Source organism: Haplochromis burtoni, unplaced genomic scaffold (assembly GCF_018398535.1).
Source record: "Haplochromis burtoni strain Fernald_Lab_line unplaced genomic scaffold, NCSU_Asbu1 Contig_132, whole genome shotgun sequence".
NCBI lineage: Eukaryota > Metazoa > Chordata > Actinopteri > Cichliformes > Cichlidae > Haplochromis > Haplochromis burtoni.
The window spans coordinates 1,077,137-1,100,106 of NW_024582493.1; the positions used below are offsets into that span (position 1 = coordinate 1,077,137).

Sequence of the window (22,970 nt, forward strand, 5' to 3'; positions counted from 1 at the left end):
CACACACACACACACACACACACACACACACACACACACACACACACACACACACACACCTGACTTCTTTGGTGCTGTAAATCTGGCTAGCAGGCTGTGGAGGGCCAGCAGGGAGTTAATGGCTGCCTCATAAAATCCTGAGGAGGGAGGTCAGGATTACAGCTGAGATGCCTGATGCCCTAAATGAGAAGCATGTGGGGGGGTCAAGAAGACAGGGTCCGCTAGTAGTGAAGGTGCTCCCATGCATAGCCAACACTTCCAACAAGGGGGGGAAAGGTGACATTCATGTCTTATGGGAATGGCCCATGGAAATACTGGAAGGCTAGGAGCAATGGCCATAGGCATGGGCTTCTGTTATTTTTCTGTGGAACCTTCTTGCTCCTTTTTTCATTGTATAAACTTTAATACATATACACAGACAAACAAATAAAAATCTCCCTCTCACCCCCAGGACGAGGTGGTTTGGTAGAAGGCCCGAGCTTGAGGAACACACACAGAGGCCTGAGAGTTTGCGGGTCTTAGCTGTTCCTAGGACTACACTCTTCTGGACAGCAATCTCTGATGTTATACCTGGAATCTGCTGGAGCCACACTTCCAGCATTACGGTTACAGCTCCCAAAGCTCCTATTAAAACTAGGACTACTTTGGACTTTACTTTCCACATCTCCTCCAGCTGTTCCTTTAATTTCTCTGTTCTCACATTTCTTGCTCTATCCGTGGATGGTACATTCCAAGAAGGGCTTGGCTAACTGTGATAGTTCCTCTTCCAGTTCTGCATCACATTCTGTCTTCAGCACCCTGAGGTACTCTTGGAGCAGCTCCTCTTCAGGGGCAATCTTCCTGGCATACATGTAAGTGCAGATGCTCTGTGTTTCATCCTGGATTGTAGCTCTGATACTTACAAACTGACACCCATAGAGCCTCAGAGCGCTGGACTTCGGGTGGAGACCTCAGTGTTTTGTGAGGAGTTGTGACATTAGTGGCATCTGTCTCCACCTATGGCCAGAACATTATTCCAGCTCCTGATCCATACACCCTGCCATAACTCCACATCTTCAGTCTGGATCACCTTCCCTGTTTTTGCAACAATTTGGCCACACTTATCAAATCCTTATAACATTCCAGTGTTCTTGCTGTAGATCTCAGTTAGATAACTCTGTAAGTTGACGTCTCGTTCACTCCTGGCATACAGCTTTATGTCACCTACTCCTGAATCTAAATCCACATCCACTCTTAGTGACGAGCTGCCTTAGGGGTTGTGGCCAAGTGGGGACCGTGCTTTTTGGTATGCTTCCTAAAGCCTAAAGACTCATTTAGTCGCTACAGCAATCTTCTTCTAGCATCTTAGAAAGGTGGTGGGCGACAGTGTCCTGGCAGAAGTTTATGGAACTATTTATGAGCGAAGTGTCAAAAATGTTACCCTACCATCAAAGGTGAAACTAAACCAGGCCAACAAACTATATTTAGCACCACATCCATTCATTTTTCTCTTTACTTTGCTGTCCATATCTGAGCTCTGCTGAATGTAACTAGTTCTTAAATGAGCTAGTTACTTTATCATTCTGTTAGATCTTAAGTACACTACATATTCCTTCCTTTCATCTACACAGTTTCACATTGTATTTATCACCTTAACTGAGTACACATTAGTTTAAAAAATAGTCCAGTTAAATTAGGATGCAAGATTATCTCACTTAAAAAATGATTGTTTGGCCAGTTAGACTTCTGCCACTGTAGAGCTTCAGCTTTACTGAGCTCAACGTGGCTTCAGGGAGTTCTGCCTTATCAGCTAAAGGCCCTCGCTGCTTTGACACCAGCCTCTGTCATACACAGTTCTTTAGTTCAAAGACAACACTGCATGGGAGATCAAAGCACCACAATCTCGTATGTACACACACAAACTTGCCGCACAAACACACAGTATGATAACAGCTATAATCTCAGTCGCACACTCGCAAACACACATCCAAACACACTGGCTCCAACCACATGTGCCCATGGCATTGATCAAAGGGAGGAATGTGATAGATAGAGGAGAGAGGGAGAAAGAAAGAGGAGGCAGTATCACTGTTGTGTGTGGCACCAAGTAAAGATAACACTGGGGCACACGTCTAATGACATTCCACTCAGTGAGGGATCAGCGTCTACACAATCGAGTACACCTACGAGTACACACGTCCTTTTTACGGAAAAAAAATCTAACAAGATTCACAAACTTTGTTATTTCGTTGCATTTGAAAGGCGCATTATTATTGAGAGTGCAATCTGACACCATGTTTAGTATGTTATTATGTGCGGTTCAAAACCCTTCTATCACATCGCTTGTCTTCAGAGAACAGATAAACAGTACAGATGAATGGACGTGTCATAACCAACAAAAATTGCACTACAAATGCGCACCATTTGCTCTCTAATAGAAATGAGAGCAAACCCAAGGTTTTGGTCTAGTCTTCATCTGAAAACGGAAGTACAAATGAACCTTTCTAGTTCTACTGACTACTCAAATAACTTTAGACTCCAAGCCATAGTTATCCATGGATTCATACAGTACTTCCGTTTTACCTCGCATCCACAGCCAATTTAGAAACACCAGTTAACCTTACATGCATATTTGAACTGTGAAAGAAAGCCAGAGTATGTGGAGGAAAATCACATGGACTTCGAGAGAACAAACCACAAACTGAATAGATCCAGCTTACCAGGAGATTCACAAAACCTTCCCCCTATTAACTACTCCACCACAGTTCTACCCACAGGGCGTCCACAGAATGCACTGAAACAAGCCCGATTTATAGACACTCCATGGATCCAAAGGATCCACTGCTGTCCCAATAACACCATCTCTGGAAGACTCTTATCTATTCCTTGACTGGTCAACCTATATAATAGCAGATACGGCCAGTCTGGTGATGTGGTTGATCAATGTATATCCTGCTCTTAAACTTTCAGGCTAGTATCTGTCAGATCATAGTGAGGCTATTCAACTCCAAACAAAGATAAAGCTACATGCTTCCACAAGTACTATAATCTGTGTACCTGCAGAGGAATGATGGCAGCAAGTCGGAGGAAGGTACATATGGATATCAGCCCCAACATGCAGTTTATGATTCAGCAGCACACTATCACAGTGTCAAGTAACCAATTTGAACCATAAAAAGCTCATTGTAACATTTATTTTCAGCAAAGAAAACACAAGGAAAACAAAGGATAGGATGGGAGCAGGGTAGAACACACCTTCTGTGCACTGCCTTGAATCCACAAAAGCCACAAAGTCTGACAAAAACATTTAATGAAACTGGTGAGTAAGATTATTAATCATGACACACTGCCAATGTTTTCATTTACTGTAAGCTATCAGCAGCGTGTGGTGTACAGCTTCATAGAAATGGAAGTAATTATGCTGCTTCCGCCATCTTATTCAACATAAGATGCACTTCTTTCCATTAATACGATGACCTCACATTACCATTATTGTATCTAGTTAACATGGCTCTCTCACACATCAGGCATCTGATACAGTCAGTTTAGTTCTCTGTTAACACGGTTTTTTACTCAAAGCTAAGCACATGTATACATAATGAAGACATTGCCTCACAACTTTCTGCAGCTTTGCTCTATATTTGTTTACTGACATTCCACACCAATGAGTGCACACAAAGGTTACAGAAGTAACTGAGCCTAGTGAAATAAGAAACAGTGGTGATCAAAACTCAGAGAGCAAAAATAACATCTGTGGTCAAAGTGAAAAAAGGCTACTGTGGTGTGCCAGAGGCCCTGATTACATAGTGTTCCTGTGCACCAAGCTTGTCACTGGCAGAACGGGTTTTTTTAAACTTTGGTCTTGTGTTTTACAAAGATGGGGATTTTCTTTTTGTACTTTTTTTGGGGGGGTTTTTTTAAACAGAAAGAAAAAACCTTAAAACCTAAAACTATAAATATCTCTAAGATAGTTTTTGTAATCCAGTTTCAATGAATGATAAATTCAGAGTTTGGAGAAACAAAAATATGACGTATAAACACTGAATCTAATGTTGGGTAACTATGCTGAGTATTGAGATCCTTGACACACCTGTGAGTGAGAGAGGCATTTTTGGACATTGTGACAGAGGTTCAAAACAAACAAACAAATGCTCTAATAATCATTTACTTACATTTCCACTGGGTCTCTAAACTCAAAATTAATGTTGCAGAGTTTTTGTTTCGCATTAGTTTAAGCCACGAGGACTCATAAGTATTTTAACTCGGCTATGAAACTACTAAACTAGAAAAAAACAAAACAAAAACAAACTTTTTTATATATTTTTATATATTTCAGATTGTTTTAAAGCTGATAAAAATACAACTGGAACAGGAAACTGGACTAAAACTTTCAACTCTTGACAACAAAACTGACAAGAGATTTTCAGTTCAACTGAGAGGAAACCAACAGGTTGTCACTTGGATGTTTCATAGTGCAAACTGTATTTGCACTTTTTAGAGTCCAACAAAATCGTTAGATGAGGTTCAAGACTGGTCTCCGTGAGTTACAAATCACAAAGGCACCAAATTTAAATCCTATAACAGCAGTAGCTGTGGAACGTGCCACCTTAGCAACAAGCCATTGTGCCCACTAACGACAGAATAAGGTACCTTATTTTCTGAGAACACAACCAAAAGCAGACACCCCCCCTAAAAAAATAAAATGTTGCAATTAAAAATGGTTTACTAATAGAAGGTGGAATGATTGGCTTTAGGATTATGTGGCTGTAATTCAAAGATGAACTGATTAAAAATGGCTGCATCCCATTGCAGATGTTTCCCACAATGCAACGCGTGCAGTTGTGTGACGATCTAAAGCAGTGGCAGGCAGTCACAGGGGTCAGCTGTGTGAAGAAATGTGGAGGCTACAGCATTTGGCTAAAAATGACCGAGTGCAGCATCTTACTCTCTTCTTATTCTGAAATATCTGAAATTTGTTCTCTCGGTGGTTTCTTTTGCCTTTAGAGGAATATACCGTCTACCTTCAACACACAAGAACACAGACTCTTTAGAAAGACGCACACACACAAAAACTTAAGAGTCTTATGTTCCCTCATTTTCTCCATCTCGGCTCACACAAACACAGAACCCCTCCTTCTATATTCCCTGTCCGTGGGAGCCTGAACTAATCTCCCATCTGCCTCGGCTCCTGGTACACTGAGTGCTTTCATTCCTAACGAGGGCCTGATGAATTTTCTTAAAGGCGGCGATGGGCCAAATTGGAGCTGATATGTCCCATCCGGCAGGGTGGATGAGACCATAAGACGGAGCCTTGTCCTACTGCCATGTGACAACTAAACCAGGCCAAAGTGAAAGAACCTATTAGCACTAACTGGTCAGTTTACTGTGTATTAGGATTGCTTATTCTATTACCGTGTGTGTGTGTGTTGATGAAATCAGGGGTGGGGATGTAAGTAGTTAGAGGATGCTCTAACCCTTTACGATGTAGGTACTAAAATCTGCGAGGGGCCGTTGTTGTTGCCACAAACACACAATAGACGCATTGTGCTCTAAAATGTGGCTAATGTGCATTTGTTGCTGCATGTAGTCAGAATATAAACATATATTCAGGATGTATGAGATATGTAACTTTGAGTGAGACAGCATAAGGTGAGGGAAAGAGGGCATCAGATGAGCTCTCTGGATGGGTGGCTCTAGCACACATCCACACAAGCTTGAGGAGGGTAAGAGAGGGGGGCATGACGCGTCAGGCTGGAGCCACGATTTGGTTATGTGTGTGTTGTGCAAGTGTGAGGGGGTTGATCCCATTGTGTATGTCAACAAGCCGTCCCATTCAGCGTCTGTGTGGCTAAATTCTGCTAATGAGCGTTGCCTCTGGCTGGGCCTAGCACGGGTCTCATCACGGCTAAGCCCTTCAACACACACACACTCGAAGCTGAAGGAAAGGGTTGGGGGTTAAGGGTGGAGGGGCCGTAGTAAAGGAGACGGGGAGGTAAGAGACTGTGAACAACAGAGGGAAAACAGACAAAAGGAAAGAATGAGTCAGGATGAGACCTCGTCAAAAGATGACAAACTGTGGCCGCACTAAATGTGACTATTTTTATGGCAAAACATTCAAAAAGAACAGTGGTTCTGGAGTTTCCGCTCAAGTATGCCTCACACCGGAGAGGAAAATCCTCCTAGTTTATACTACAAGTATTATATTACTATGTTACTGCAAAAAAAACCGTTTTCTCCAGGAATAATTATATGAACCAAACTATGTCTTATCCATCAGATCAGAGGTGAAGGAAACCAAGACCATGATGGGCTTATTTGACTTGTTTAATGAAGAATAAGAATCAATCACAGAGACTATGTAGAAGGTGTGAAGGTACACAGAATAATACCAGCTGAAAAACAAACTAATAAATGGTAAATGGCCTGTATTTGTATAGCGCTTTTCTAGTCCCTAAGGACCCCAAAGCGCTTTACACTACATCCAGTCATCCACACACTGGTGATGGCAGCTACATTGTAGCCACAGCCACCCTGGGGCGCACTGACAGAGGCGAGGCTGCCGGACACTGGCGCCACCGGGCCCTCTGACCACCATCAGTAGGCAACAGGTGAAGTGTCTCGCCCAAGGACACAACAAACGAGACTGTCGGAGCCGGGGCTCGAACCAGCAACCTTCCGATTACAAGGCGAACTCCCAACTCTTGAGCCACGATCGCCCCGGAGCGCATCTCTACACCAGACTGAGTTTAAAGATTCGTTAACCGCAGACGATACATATGACATGAATGTAAGTCTGACGACATACACAGATACAATCTTACATAAAAAGATTTAAAAACAACTTGTCTTTAGGTTTAACCAAAGGGTCCAGAGCTGAATGTACAGATGAATAAAGCTTCCGGTGGCTCCAGCAGAGCTAAAGTCCAAAAGGGATTAAGGTAATGTTAACGAACTGTGTGACAGGATGTAAATGCTGATCTGTGGCTACACGTTCATCTCCCACATACTTCCGTGAACACCAGGCTGACTACGTTTAAACTCGCCACGAATCATTTTGTGTCACTTGTTGTGAACAACTGCACATCATCCCCTTTAATACAGTAAGTCTCTGCAGATATGTGAACCTAAAGAGCAACAGGATGAATGTAGACCCAATGAATCCCGTCCAAGAAATGTCTGTAGCCTTAAACCAGCTCAGAAAGTGGAAAACTTGTCTTAGATTACTTATATATTAACAAACAAATGAGGGTAAAATATGCAAAAGAAAAAAATAGCATTTCATACATCTTTAAGCCAGTTGAGATGACGGCTGAACAGTTTAGCAAATGGAACAGCGAAACAAAACAAATGGAAAAAATCTCCACGTTTATTTCTTCGGTAATTCACGGCATGTTAAAGTCCGTGTATCCAATAAAGCGTGTAGCCACATAAAATAAAAGGTACACAGAGTGTCCTCAGCTACATTAGATGAACCACTTTAAAGAGCAGGAGAAACGAAAAGTAAATCAAACAATAAATCAAGGCAGTCTGGTCACGTGAGCCAGTGTGCAGAAATATGGAAGATGGAAGCTAGGAGAGCTGGGGGTGAGAAAAGGAGGGCATGTCATCCTCCATCAGCACAACGAGCTCTCTCTCTTTTCTGTTCAACACTTTTTCTCTACCAGCAAGCTATTTCCAACTCATGGTGTGTGTGCGCGTGTGTGTGTACGCACGAATGTTTCAGAGCGAGGGAGAGTGAGTGTGTGCTGGAGGTGAGGTTTGGGGCTGGGACCATTAAAGCTCTGTTAAAACACTTCTGATGCTGTTGGCTGATGCCGAAGCAAAAGGAGAGTGAAAAAAAGAGAGGAAGTGAGACAGTGAGGGAGGGAATAGACACTCAGTGGCTATCTCAGCCCGCCCAGCAGTCCGCTGGCAGCCTGTCAATACTATGAGCACAGAGGTGCGAGATGAGTCAACAACCTAATTCCAACATCAAACTTTCATGGGCAGCAGAGAGGAAGAGCAGGAGGGAGAGGGAGCAGAGAGGTTTTCTGTTAATGCTTTCTCCATCACCTGACCTTCACTCCTCCAAACCTTTTAAAAACTGTCCCCTTTTACACACTCAGACACATTTGGTGCCAACATACAAACTCGGGAGAACGCACTGCAACACTTTTAAAGTTCTGACCTGAGGCTGAATTACATTTGGAGCATTTTAGCAACATATAAGAGTGACCCTCTCACTCCGTCTCGCTGCTGCCCCACATCTCTCTCGCCCAGACTCGGAGAGTGCCGCTGGCTTTATTTATTTAATATGGCCTGAGAGAAGAAGCAAGCTGGGTGAGCTAAGAAACTGTTTTAGGAGACTGGCTTTTAATGGCTTACTGACACCCTGGGGTGGTAGCGGTTTGGCGGCAGCTTGGAAAGAACACCTCTTGAGTGGGAAATGATGTTTGTCCAAGCTTGTTGACCTGTAGCGTGACTGTATGGAAATGTGTTGTGGTCATGGGAAGGACGGAGTGCTTTAGATCACAGGCTAGAGGAGGAAGTGCCGCAATGGCTGCGAGTGCAATTAGCAAGAAGGGAAATGGTGTTACAGAGAGAAAAAACACAGACTTTAAATTCTAATGGGATCATATGGAGCTGAGCAGCTTGAGATACTCATTATACAAGTCTGCTGCTACACATCTATGTAGTTTCTGCCAGATTAGTGGATTTAATCCTTTAACAAACACTGCAAAACTGTATTTTACTTACTTTTCAGTTGCTTATAGAAGCAGTGCATGCTATGTTTTGAATCACTGTGTAGCACAGAGCAGAACTTTTCAGATATAAAGTGGTGAATTCAAAAGCATTATTATTTGTTATTATTTTTGATATTTGCAAATCACTAATACATCATTTTAATACTTCTAGATCAAAACTATACTATTTGTTAAAGTCTAATATTTCCTCCAATGATGGCAGCTTTAGGGGACAGGGTGATCGTTGGCTATAATAACCATTTGTTATGAAATAATATATTTTACTACACTTGCAGATTTAGAGTACATGGAATGATGAGGCGTTGTATTTTTAAGAATTCTCCAGCCTCCTAGTTTTTGTAAATTATTTAATCTTCTGTGACATTCACACATACTTCCTATTGCCTATTTAACACAATATAAACACATTATATGTTCTTAACAGTGCCTGAAATTTGTCTTTTCTATTAAGCTGGTTACTCACGGGAGGATTTCTCTATTTGTGAATAGTAGATATAAAACCTGGATGTAGCCAGTGAAAATAAAATAAATAGTTAATTATTTATGATTTTTCTTAGGTTTAGCTTTTTTTTCGTTCTGGTTATCTTTGTCTGACATTAACATTTGCTTTATAATTTAACTTTGACAAAGATGGAAAAAAACAAAAACAGAAGAAATTGACAAACACTTTTTCACATCGTATCTCCTGCGGATATGTTCTCCAGATAAACAAGCAGGAGTCAGTTAAAAAAAGTAAATCACGATGGTGTCTTGTGTCGCTGCTACAGTGCAGCGCTGTTATTATGAAGCTCATGGTGTTCGCTGGCAACACTTATGGTGCTGCTGTTGGGGACTTCTCTGTGGAGTGAGGGCACTTAGAGGACAGGGGGCAGCATGGCAGGGCCAGTGGAGTGGGTGAGCAGTTGTAAGGCAGTGGACATGATACGGGGACTGGCGCTGACCTCCTGAGACTTGCTGTGAGGAAGTATTTAGGGAACAAAGAGGGAATGATGATATTACAAAAACATGAAAGTTTAATTCTGCTTCCTCTGGAAAAAAAGGGAAATGATCCCAAATGTGTCACAAATCCACTGCTGCACTAAAACCGTTTGTTACAGTGTCAGAGCCGATGATGTAGGCGTGTCTTCTCCATGGCATAGAGATATTACCAGATCTGAGTTGGGAAAGTGAGCCCTTGTTTACTGGCCACACTGGGATGGTGAGCTGGGCTTCTGTACCGAGTTTATGTGGATCGAAAGATCAGATTTGTGTTAGTGAAGAGTTAAAGATGTTCTACGACATGAAGGTGTTTGTTGGTGTAACAGCGCTGCAGTGATTAGCACTGTGACTTCAAAGCAATGAAGTCCTGGGTTCAATTCCACACCCACTGTGGTGTTTTATGTCTCCTGCCTGTGTGGGATCTCTCAGGCTTTCTCCCACAACTCAAAGACTTGCTTGTTGGGTTAAATGTTGATTTCAAATTGGTCGCAGGTGATTGATAGACTCACAACTCGCGATGTGTCTCAGCTCTACCTTGCCTTTTGCCCTGTGACAGTTGGGACAGGCACCAGTTTAGCTTAACCAGCTGAACTGGGTAAGCTGTTAAGACTAAGACAAATGAATGAAGACATACGCTTCTGGCAATGATTTAACACTTTACAGGTATTTCAAATCTTTCTCGTAAAGCTATAAAAGTGTTTCTGCCTTTAGTATAACCACATTGAGATCTTATCAGGAGCATATGGACCACAGTTTTATCCCTTTTCTCTACAACACACACCTGTGTCAAAGCTTCTTTCTTAATACGCCGCTCTCTGCTCGGCAAAAAGTGCATAAAAAATACAAAATCTTAAATAACCAATGAGGTACAATAATCACATAGCAGACATACTATCTGTACATGCTGAATACTGATAATACAAAGAAAAAGAACCGAGGTTAAGTAAGTTATTTAATAATTCATATGGAGATAAAAAATATCTCCAAGCCCTATTTCATTGTTGCTGGTCTACAGTCAGGTTACCGTGAGCGAGTGTCAGTCAGTGCCACTCAGTTTCATCTACTATTTATGTGACGAAGGTTCTTGAGCATAGCTACAACAGTGAGTACAGGTACAGAAGGAACGGCATTACTCCGTTAGTCTGCATCTGATCTGTATAAAGGTGAATATTTTGGAGAAAACTATATTTTCTCACCACATAAAAGCCCATATGTGATCTATCAATCTATGATCTGATTCTCTGAAAGCGGCTGTATTGTTCTAAGCTATTCTAAAGTGAAATGTAATGTTTAGTCATGCTTAGCTCTGATTTATGGTAGCTGAACCTCCCCAGAACCAAGCTCAGACAACTTAACCACAACACTGTCAAAACCATCGCATTAGCAAGCGGAGGAACACACCCTGCTTGGTAAATCACATTCTCTGTGGCTGCTGATGTGCGGGAAAACGCTGACAGCCAACTTCATTTTGAAGGTCCACAAGTTCTTTGAAGGGCCAACTGTAAAACATCGTGTCAGGGGCTCGGCGGTTGGGGGTTTTGGCAAATGACAGAAAGGCAAACAAACAAGTTTGGAGGGTTTCTCTAAATGTTCTGGGATGACTATGTGATGGGCATGGTGGGAGAGGGAAGAGGAGGAAGGCAGGGTTACGGAACGAAGTAAAGGAAGACATGGGGGGAACGACTGGAATTGTTGACAATCGGCAAGTGGGACTGAGAAGTGTAAATTAGAGATGTGACGAGATATTAAATAGTAAAGAGACGAATAGGACGTGTCATTACTAGGCCAGCACTTGGACTATTTTTGGGCAGGGCATCTGACAACTCAGATTTAACCATGTATTGTAAGCCTGTCTACAATGACACATGTAACCTGAGGTGTGCAAATAAGCATATTGTTCCCAGACTGGACCTGGGAACAATATGCTTATTTGCACACCTCCGTCACATAGTTACTGAACACATCTACATAACGCTATATTGCACATGTGTTCGTCCTGTCTACAATATCCTGACTCATAACTTGAACCTGGTATTCAGTACCTACAGCACAATCCACTTTGTATTGTCTCTGTCCTGTCTTTATGTATTGTACAGTTAGAATTAGTAATAGTACCTTTTTAGCTCTGTATTTTACCCCAAATTAGCAAGTTATTATTTATTTTTAATTTATATTTTTGATGTATTTCTCATATTCTTATAATGCACCATGGGGTGACAATAAAGGCCTTGAATCTTGAACCTCACAGATGGCGATCCTGAACAGACACTTGCCTGGTTGGGAAGTGTACCATACAAATGTTTTCATTTTTTGCTTCAATCCAAACTTCATCTGTTTGCTTACCTCAAGGTAGGAGTGAAAACAGTGGGTCATCAAAAACATGGAAAATAACTACAATTGTAATTACAGTAGTGACATTAATTACTGCACAAACTGGTTTAAATATAGAGCACAATGTTTAGTTCCCTAATTCTTTTCACAAACTAATATGCAAAGTACAGTTACATGATCAAACTGAGCTGATCTAATATTAAAGCTGACAATCGGGAGTTTTTGCAGCTTTAAAGGATGCTAACCAAAACTACTGAAAAACAAATGGTGACATTTAAAATGAATAAATGCATTTGGAAAAATAACACATTTTTGTTGACTTAAGAAACGCAAAGATGACACAAAGTCATGAATTGCTTTGTTTATATTCCTGGTAAAGCATTATCTATTTGAATTTGCCTTGCAGTCACATTATGGTGCACTAAAGAAGAATATGTGACGTTGGCACACTTTCATCATGAACAGGACCGAGTTCGACGCTACGCTGAAGCTGATGTTCGTCTACTCATTGGCCTAAAATGCTGAGTGACCCTTGTGCGGGGTCATTTTCTTCTCAGCCCTGCTGTCCTCCTGGGTCAATGCTACACTGTCCTGGGGAGAGGCAAGTGCTTGCATGAATAAGTAAAGACCATTGGGGGACCAAAGTCCGTTGGCTGACGTTTCCACCCCACTGAGTTTTAACACATTAGGAAGCCCCACTGCCAGTAATGAGCCAGAGACAGAGGGATGGAGATGAGGGCTATGGTGGGTGAGAGAGAGTGCGCTCACATCCTCGGAGCATAACTCCCCATGCACACTAGACTGTGTCACTCTCAACCTGTTACTGTTGTGCAAATGTTACTTGCACGTCATGTGAAAAAGATGGCGGTCCTGATTGGTCACCTTTTATCTAAAATGCTTCATAATTACAGGGTAAGGCCAGAGAGAAACAGAAAGATATTTCTTTCAGTTTTTTCATATGAAACATGTTAATATCCACTAAAGCCAGCAGACAAACAGTTTCATTTAGATACGAATTTTAGTTCCTACTAACAAGCACCACAAATGAGATAATACATGGACAGGTTTAGATATGAAGACTTGTGGGATTATTTGTTGTGCTCACATCTAATTAAGCTAGCTCGGCACCGCTTTGTTGGAGCAAACTTTATGAGCAGTGAAGCTGTAATTAAAATAGAGGTTTCAGGTCGTTTCAATTCACTGGATGCTTTCAGAGGATTCATCGGGCTCTGACCAAGGGAGTTCATACTGTAGCCAAGGTTGTGTGTTGTTCTTTAGAGAAAGAATGTGTGTGTTTTCTCCTCATGTCAGCCCCAGTGCCCCTGTGCCCTGGCCTCTCTTCCTCCCCCACTGTGTGCGAGTTTATTCACAGGAAATGCAGGGGAGCCTCATGGGTGGCTGGGCTGATGCGAAGTGACGTGGCGTCTCCAGCGAGCCAGGAACTTAGCATGTCAGGCAGGTCAGCACGGGGCAAGCAGACAGTCGATAAAATATTCAATACAGCACTCCCAGTTCATGGATCTAATACCTCGAAAAGCCCCCCTCCAAAATCCAGAGGAAAAAAAAATCATCTTCTCTCCGAGCTCTTCTCTTCACACCGGTTGGCTGGGTGGGTTTATCAAATTCGGGGTGAAAAAGCCTCCTGTCAATGAAGATCTAACTGAGACTGGTAGCAGAGCTGGAGTGGATACATCTTTGCAGGATGTCTTATGGATTTCCAACCCCTCCCTTTTTCCATTCTAGCGGGGGAAAGCTAACCTTATTCAACGTGAAAGTTCAAAAGTGCGCTGTGACCTTTTCAAGCCTGGGCAACGCTCGAACGACACTTTTGGTCCTTTGCTTTTTATTCCAGAAAAACTCTTCAGGTTAATTTTGCTTGTACTTTCTGTGCACTGCATCTTCCCGAAGCCCCGAGGACGAGAGGAAAACATACGGCAGAGTTTGACAGTGTAGTGAGAGGAGTCTGGAAGGCTGGGCCCTGGAATGTCTCGTGTCACTTTAGCGCAATCAGCGCTAATCCCAATTAGTATCACTCAGCTGCACCGAGGGCGCATCACATCAACTCAGCTTCTGCTTAGACAGTAGCCCTCCGTGGACCGGGCAGATACAGTGAAACACCAGCTGCTATCGGCCTGTTTCGCTGATTAACCCAGACACTAAGATGTTGTTGCTGTGTCTTTTGACTTCCGAGCCGCCGCCTCCTCCTCCCTCTGTTGTCTTCTGGTAGCTTCCGTCTACTTACATTTTTAACAAGCATCTCCTCTGTCTCAATCTCTTTTATTGTGTCGTCTGAGTGTGTGGTATTTTATTACTTACACTGCATAGATTGGTTGAGTACACTGGATCAGTGTTACCCACTCAAACGGTTTTCCTTTCTCCCTCTGAATAATTAATGGAAATGGATGTTTAAGGACAAAGGCAGTGAAGACTCCATTAAGAGGCAAGATGTTGAGAGGTGCTGACTTCATCATTGAGGTTGTTAGCGCCAGAGTTAGTGATTCAATTCAGACAATATTTGAAGATGCCTGCATTTCTGATGACAAAACAGCAAACGGCACTAAGACCTGGAGCTGCTCACTCTTAAACCCCATATCGTCTTAGCGGTCATCGAGATTTCTGGCGTATAAGCTTTCCCTGGACACCTGCATCGGTTCTGGGCAGCCTAAAACATTATTTGTACCAACAAGCTAGCGTGGGCAAGAGGGATAGGCAGAGAACGCAGCTTTTACGGAGTACAATTGGGAGCTAACCTAAGTGATAAAAATAGCTCGTTTTGGCTGTAAGGGATTTTGTTTTTGCTTTTCCAAAGGCACGTCATTACACATCCCAGAGTATCAGGGCCCAGCGGCTTTCAGATACCTATAAATAAATGCTTTTCTGAGCTTCCCTCTTACTCGCAGACACACGCCGGAGCCAAAGAGATAGACCTTTGTGATGAAAAACATTCCAACACGACCGGCGCCACGAAAGGGAACTGGATGGTGGTGGTAAGGCTTTTAAGGAGGACTCGAGCACCATTTTCACTGCCACCGTTTTCACAGAGAAAGAAGCCCCCTGCACTCTCCAAGGGTTTAGTCTGCTTAGCTGCAGACAGATATGAGCTACACTGTTCTTGAACACCACATGCCCCAGACTTTAAGAAGCAATGAAATTTAAACCCTTACTTCCTCATATGTTTTGGGGGTCAAGAGCAGACTTCTCTGTCCTGGCTGTCCTGCTTTTACGGTTAGAGACCGAATAAGAGACTCTTATCATGTGACACAAGCACTCTTTTCTAGTCTTACTGACCACCCAGAGGAAACCAGGAAGGAAAGCCTGTGTGGGTGAGGGAGAACATGCAAACGCCACATAGAAAGACGTTCTAGCTGGGTTCTAACCACTCCGCCAACTATTAACATTTTCATTGCTTAATTCTAATATTTTGTCTTACAAATAGCAGTTTATAAAGAGACAAAATGATGAGCAGAACTGAGTTTTAGTTTTGGCGTATTAGTGTGGCCCTCCACAGCAGTCCCAGTTTTTCATGCACGCACACAAACATCAAAACAGTACAGTTACACAAAAAGAGAGTGGGTAAGAATAAGAATAGTAATCAAAACTAAAAACTAATAGTTCTAAAAGTATTCTATTGGCATCATTTTTGGAAGTTATAAGAGAAGAGGCTGCTGTTGCTGACTTCAGGAATGCTGTCATTTCAGAGTTGTAAACGGAGTTGGCCTTCACCAACAATGGGGCATATTTTGTGAGACGCTGGGAGTCAATAGCAGGCGACCGCCGTGACAAAGGGCCACTTCTCTGGCTCCGTGAGAAAGGCATGTTAGTTCAGCTCTTTGATACAGGACACTGTTTCTCTGACCACCATTCATTACCATGTATAACAGGCAACTCAATGGACATTACGCATTAGGCATAACTTGGGACTCCTACACACAGGCTGTATTATGGAGGCCCGAGAATCGGGCTTCTCTAAACACTCCTAGGTGTCTCATAAAAACGAGCTTCAAGAGTAACAAACAGCCGGCACGAGAAAAAAAATCCTGTGTTCTGCGTGTTCTCGGCTGGATTCGACTCCACTGCCGAGACACGAGCTGTCTCCAAGCCCAGGGCTTTGGCAGCGCATCGGAAGAATAACATGGCAGAGGTATCCACATTTGTTTCCACTTATGTTACATGATCTTTAAGAGCCTAATTTGAACAAATCCCCTGGTTCAACCGCACACTGTACTTTCAGAGAAGGCTCTTAACATATGTACGCTGGGTGTTAATGTCATGCTCAAAGTAAACAGCACAGATGGTCAGGGCTGGGTAGAGCACACCCTATTTCTGGCCTTAACTATGTCTAGTCTTTTATTAAGAAACCATATGAAATGAAACGAGAGCTACGAGGTCTGCTGTGACCCTGTCATTTCTCAGTTGCTGTAATACTTTTCCAGCTCAGTCTCGCAACTTTCTTCATTTTATTATTGAAACCGTTATCGTCACCATTTTGCAGCATAGAAGCTAACATCCCTCACCGTATAGCATGAACTCTAATAATACAAAGCTGCTGCAGAGAGTACTGTAAGAGCCAGCAAATATAACAGCTAAAGCGGACCTGATTAGCTCTGCTTCAAAGACTGAAACCCCAGCAGTTCCAAACTTCTGTTTGTAAAAGGCAGCCAATCAGACGACAGTTGGCTTAAAGGACGAGGAGCTAAAAACAATGTGTTTCACTAGTACTACTATAGTACTTTTAAAATACTTTTTGAAAGTAATACACCCAGAATGAGATCAAACCAAACAAATTCAGCAGTCGTTCACTGTTTGTGGCCTGTGGATGTTTTGTTATTTCACTTTTAGCCTTTAACACACTCAGCACAGCACAGCACAGATCATTAAAAGCACCATGTGAAAGTCAGGACGTGAGGACGATGAAAAAGTGCTTTTAAAAGCTGACAGAGAAGTGAGTGCTAGCACACTGCCCGGGGCTCTTTAACCACAGGAACGCTTCACTTTTTTGTTTTTTTGTTTTGTTGCTGAGACACAGAAGTGTGAGAAATCGAGGCGAAAAACATGAACCCTTGTCCCTTACACGGAGGGCACACTGTGGCTCCACACCTTACTACGACTCCATAAGCTTTTTCCTTTTATTTCCAAGCAGCCCTCTCTACCTCTCCTCAGCTCGCTGTGCTTCATTTCCCATTGCGATGTGGGTGTGTCTTTGGATCGCGGCACTTCTTCCAGCGCAGCGCGAGTGTGCCACTGCTGTGGGGAATGCCAGCACCGTGTCAAAAAAGGAGGAAGAGGGCGAGGAGAGAAAAGGTGCTGGTGAAATGTTAATGTCTTGTCCTGTTCGATATCCATATCTTTGGTCAGGAAACATCAGCTGCCCCTCCCTGCCATGCTCTGATGCTGTGGGAGTCAACTTTGTGCCATGCATGAGGAGTTCCTCCACCCTGTTGGTGTGTCATGTTTATATTACCTTCTTGTTGGAGCATGAGCATCATCACACTCTTTTAGTCCCACCTTTGGCCATTTTGCAAATTTTATACATATATACAACAGACAAGGGTGACTCACAATCTATATATGAGCCTGCAAGTCTACCTGGGCTATAACCTTGAAAGTCATAAGTTTCAGAGACACTTCAGAGACCTCTCACACCAGGAGGGGACCTCTTATTCCTGTTTGTCTGGTCTGGGGTGGAGGTCACATAAAGTTACATGAAAGAATCCTCAGGGTGGCTGGGAGACAAACAGGCAGGGATATGGATGTGTGTGAAAGAAAGGGGCTGGAGGTGGTGGTGTGTGTGGAGGGTGGGGGGTGTTAGGGTAATGTCTGGCAGATGACAGATCTGTGAATTCTTTCCTTGTGCCCACAAGGCAAAAGAAGTCGTGGTGTGGCGGTCACATCTTCAGAACACTTACAGTCTTTATCCCACTCTTCTTCCCCCATCCTGGGGGGCTCAGCCTGCTGATTACAACATAGGAGGCTATTCAGCAGCTGCCTCCTCCTCCTCATCTCCCTTCCTTTACACAGACATAACTGTCCTCCACTCTTAACCGATCTCCCCCTTCCTTCTGAGACGATCTGAAAACATATTTTGCAGCGGTGCAAACAGAACGGGAGGGGCGAAAACAAATGCCGGCCTGCTCCATTTATCACATGGCACAAAAGCGGTCAGTTCAACGCCTCGTCCCACTACAGCGTCACACGGTCTTTTAACCCTCCTTCCCCACCGGCCTCGCCCACCTCAAGACCAAAGGATGCTGGATGATACAGCAAAACCGCACAGAGGCACATTCTAAGACACACTCTGCGTTTGACCCAGACAAGCCACCCAAACACAATCTCTCTTAACACTTCAATCAGATTCTTCACCGCTGCACTGATAGCCCCGCCCTGTGGACCGACGCTGGGTTGGCGAATCGTGCACAGTACAATGTGTGTTTTCATTCCCCCCTCACCCCCTATCCACTCAAGCCTGCCTGGCTTTAAACTGCTGTCCTTTTGTTCAAGACAGTTGTAGTCCATGTGTCTGTGTGTAGATGCATGTAGCAGTGGGCTGCTGGGGGCAGGGACAAGGGGTAACTGAAAAAGGGCAGCTAACAAAACTCAATTGTCCTCAGAGTGGTGGTAATTGCATTTGATTAAAATAATGACAGGGTGTCGGGACAGAATGGAGGGTCCCTTGGTGGGAGTGTTGAGGGCCTGACACTGAAACCAAGGAGGGGAGAGTGACATAGAGCACTCACCTGTATCAGCGCATGAGGCCGGGGCACAAGGACAACACCACATGGAAGAGAGAGAGAAAACAGCTCAGTCATGAAATAATCTATTATATATGGCATGTAGTAACAATTTTATACAATATTTCCTTTGCTTACAGGAAAGCAGGCAAACTATTCCATGAAACATTGTGAGATAATTAAAGTGAGTTTAAGAAAATAAAACCAGACAGATAAAGTGGTTAGATCACAATTAATATCATGCCATACTGTTATATGTTACTGCATATATGACCGAAAATAAGGGAAAAAACAAAACAAAAGAAGCAGATTCTAGGGCCGCGTCCCTGAATACATGTCAGGGCTGGACAACCCTAAAAATTGTGGCACTTGCCACCAACATGGTTAAGTTTAAATAATTAAACATACTGTTAAGTTCAGGGAAGTGACAAGCAGTCACACACCGTGTTCACCTATTCAACTTCTACCATAATCACACTGAAGAATTTCCATACATGGCTTCTTTTATGTGTTGATGTATTTCTGGCAGTCTCAGAGGACTGATGTAGAGACCTCATAATATCACTCTTGCTCCCTCTTTCTCCACATCAAAACGCAAACTGCTTTCAGGCAGTAAACTCAAATACAGGGCAGCATGAGCCTCCACACTTAGCCATTCTGTCCTTTGCTGTGACCTGCAGCGGCTGGCGGCGCTGTTAAACAGCCTCTGCTTTTGATGCACGCCGAAGCCAGAGAGAATGAAAGGGATAGAAGCTTTACAAGTGGTCCAACAGCACAAAGTGTCTCTGCTCTCTGTAAAAGCAGCGCTTAGGGTCAGAACGGGGGACGAGAGAAAAGAAAAGAGCACAAGAATAAGAAAAACAAGTGTGCGTGTGCGTATGTGTGCGTAGGAAAGAGAGATGTGTGTTAAAGCCACAGAAAATATGATTGCCGGTAGGGATGTCAAGAGTCTCTGAAAGGAGGATGTCTAAGCTGGGCTCAGACTCTCATCTCCTCACACAGCCTCGCCCTTTCCCAGCATCGCTCTCTTCATTTATCCCTTACACCTTCACAGGAAGTTCAGCTTGCCCCTGGAGCAACTTGCCCCTCCTCCTCTCCCAACAACACAATCATAGCAGTGGTTCACACAAAAGGAGAGGCAGCAGTGAGTGTGTTGTGCATTAAGGGTCACAGAGATGTCAATGAGCCTATGAGGTTCTGTGCCTGTCTTCCAGAAGGGAACATCCCTGCATCGCATCTATAGAGGCACTTTAGGCTTCGCTCTAGTAATAAACAGAAAGTACTCAACTTACGTTTTATTCTTAGCTATTATGTTGGGTTAAACTGGACTCAGCAGGATTTGTCGGCACGTCGGATCGTAACAACAGTAAACACTAAAATACAGGTTTAATGGACTTCCATTTGATATTTTGTAGCTTCCCTACTGTCGCTCCTTTTTTAGGCAAACGATGGAGCGGGACTTGCCAACCTAGAACAGCAGAAAAAGCAAGCTTCTAACACAGCTGATGTTAGTTTTCATCGCCAAGTATTTTAACGTTTTAACCTGAAAACAAACTCGAAGGAGTGACAGACTAAAATCAGTGACATCAGTGACAGCTGCCTCACTGAGAGGTTTGAGACATGGTTACTCTGGAATGAACGGACTGTGTTTTGGACCTTACTGCTAACCAGTCACCAGGCGTTAGCTTGAGTTGAACAGCAGCTGAACAGATAGTGAAAAACAAACAAGAAAACAATGGAAAATGGAGGGAAAGGCGTTTACAAAGACAGGCTACTTGGTGGGTAAAAAAGAAAGGTTGTGCAACCACGGTGTGTGGGTGACGTAGCAGAAAATCTGGTAACCATCGATCAGAGTTCACAGGTTAATATAATGTATAAAGTCTTGTTATCTGTTGACTGTAGTGCAAATTCTCTAATGAGAACTGAAGCAACAGTCCTGGTGTCCAGCGGCTGGCTCGGGCTCTTCTGTTCCCCCTGTGGAGAGGTGTGTTCTCTCACAGTCCAAAGACATTGTTGGTTAACTGGTGATTCTAAACAGGACGTAGGTGTCAGTGTAAGCGTGAATGGTTGAATGTTTCTCTGTCGGCTCTCTGACGCACTGTGGAGGGTGTACCCCACTCCAGCTCCCACTGTGACCCTGAATTGGATAAGCAAAGAAAGTGAATAACAAACGAGACCTTGACCTGAACTTGGGTAAAGCCCTGTCAGGTTATCATTGTGTTACACTAAGCTTCACTAAACACTGACCAATACTCTAGGAGTCGTGGTTGCTGTGAATTGTGGACAGACTTGTGAGGGATGCCCCACCATGGTACAAGCTCACTGCTCCTTTGCTAGCATCCCAGATTTTATGACAACCAAAGAGAGATGGTGGGAAAGTTTAGTTTTGTCACAGATGTGGACAATTTTTCATTAATGTTCCAAAATAAGATACTGGGACTCACAGAGTCCTTCTGGAGCTATGAAACAAACGTCTTTCTGCAGAGAATGTATTTTACACCGAGCTGCATGTGTTTAAGTGAGAGAACACTACGGGCAACAGAACATCCAAGGTTTACATGGTTTATTCAGCCATGTGTGGCAGCTTGTCCTCTGAGTTCATGCACACTGGGCTTTAAAGTTCAAGGTCCTCTTCGCTGTGCAAGAGGCCAATTTCGCCCTCAGTGTCCAAATATTTACTGTCCAGCAAGTGCAGGCTGTCGAGTACTGAGAAAAGCTGTTGCCTGTCTATTAACTCTTGGCTATATCATTTACATTGAGCAATATCACGGATTACAAGCATTATGAGGCATAAAAGAAATTCATTACACAAATATTTAGAATGAATGATGATGGCAAATGAGCCACAATGTAGCAAAATCATAAAACACTTGAGGCTGTTACACAATACTCAACTTAAAAGTTTATTGGTTCTGTCGCGTCTTCCATAGACATGAATTTACTTAAGTGTCACTGTGGCCTGTATGGAGTTCATTCAATATAGCTTCACTATGTAACCTGTGGGAGAAATGTTATAACGCCTTCTGTGGCTGTGAAAGCAGCCTTAGTCTGAAAAAGTAAACAATCCATTCTTTATTTGTAACCCAACAAAACAATCTAGAAAGATTTGATAAGAGATTTAAACCTGGATTCAGATTTAATAAAAAGCTATCAAGCTCCATCAACAGCTGAGTGTTGTCTACCTCTGAGTAACAGGCTTTCATTCACTGCTGTTAGTTATTATGGTGCATAGTGTAACCACTGAGGAAACGTGACAAATTACTTAAGATACAGAGCTGATTTATGTTGCAGTGCTTCCTGCTGCCGTATGAGTGTGCTGTGATGAATCTAATTATGCAAATTCTAAATATTATAGTGATAATAGACAGAAATCCAAACAACACGTCACCGAAGACATTCTCAAATCTTGCAGGAACCCCGGTCAGACGTAGGATCCAGTGTTTGTGGGAATTTGCCACACGTGCAGAATTTGTTTTCACTTGTGAATCTCCCAATGCCATGAAAACAGAATAACCAGGCACTGGAGGACTCATTCATCACACTCAATTCAAGAATGAAAATTACTTAAGCTACTTAGAAGAAAGAGAATTTTTAGAATTAGAAAATGTTATTTATTTATTTATTTATTTTAACCTGCAACAAATTACAATTTGGCAGTACTGTACAGTTCTGTCAACTGTTTCACTGTGCAGGTCAGGGTGGGAATAATTTCCATCAGTGTTGCCCATTACAGAGACTGCAACACATGATAGCTGCAGGTTTATGATACTCAGACAGTTGATATTTAGTTTGAAATGTATTTTCTGTAATCTTACAATGTTTTTATTATTGTACAGTCTGAGACACATTGAGCATCCTTTCATATTTGTTTCAAGAATGTCCCCATAAACAAACAATAAATATGTAAATATGTAGTCTATCAAAATAACATTTCAACTATAGTACATATTGTAGACTCAGTGTACTGACTGTGTAGGAAAAAGGATGTTAGAGAGAAAAACCAGGAGTTACTCTCCAGGCTTCTGTCAACAAAGTCAGCAAGATTTGTACGTCTGCGAAACAAAACCCAGGACAACAAATCTCCCATCCCGACCTCAACACCCTGCAGGTTTCTATTCGTTCAACAATATAACACAGCGTCAACATGCTACATTACAAGAGCTTCCTCAGGACTTTCCTTCCTGTCAGAGAGCAAAAGCCATAACCACAG

At 42.9% G+C, this 22,970-nt stretch overlaps 1 protein-coding gene across 6 annotated transcripts in view; it reads right to left on the reverse strand.

Moving 5' to 3' along the window:
• The window catches only part of bcas3 (BCAS3 microtubule associated cell migration factor), a 322,176-nt gene that overhangs the window by 106,566 nt on the left and 192,640 nt on the right, over positions 1-22,970 (reverse strand). The window contains exon 24 of one of the 6 annotated variants that reach the window (XM_042224206.1): positions 6,609-18,766. The exons of the other annotated variants lie outside the window; for them this stretch is intronic. Within the exon in view, the coding sequence (XP_042080140.1) occupies positions 18,627-18,766 (140 nt within the window). The 3' untranslated portion in view covers positions 6,609-18,626. Of the gene's footprint in view, positions 1-6,608; positions 18,767-22,970 lie in introns of those variants that run through there. 6 annotated transcript variants of the gene reach the window in all.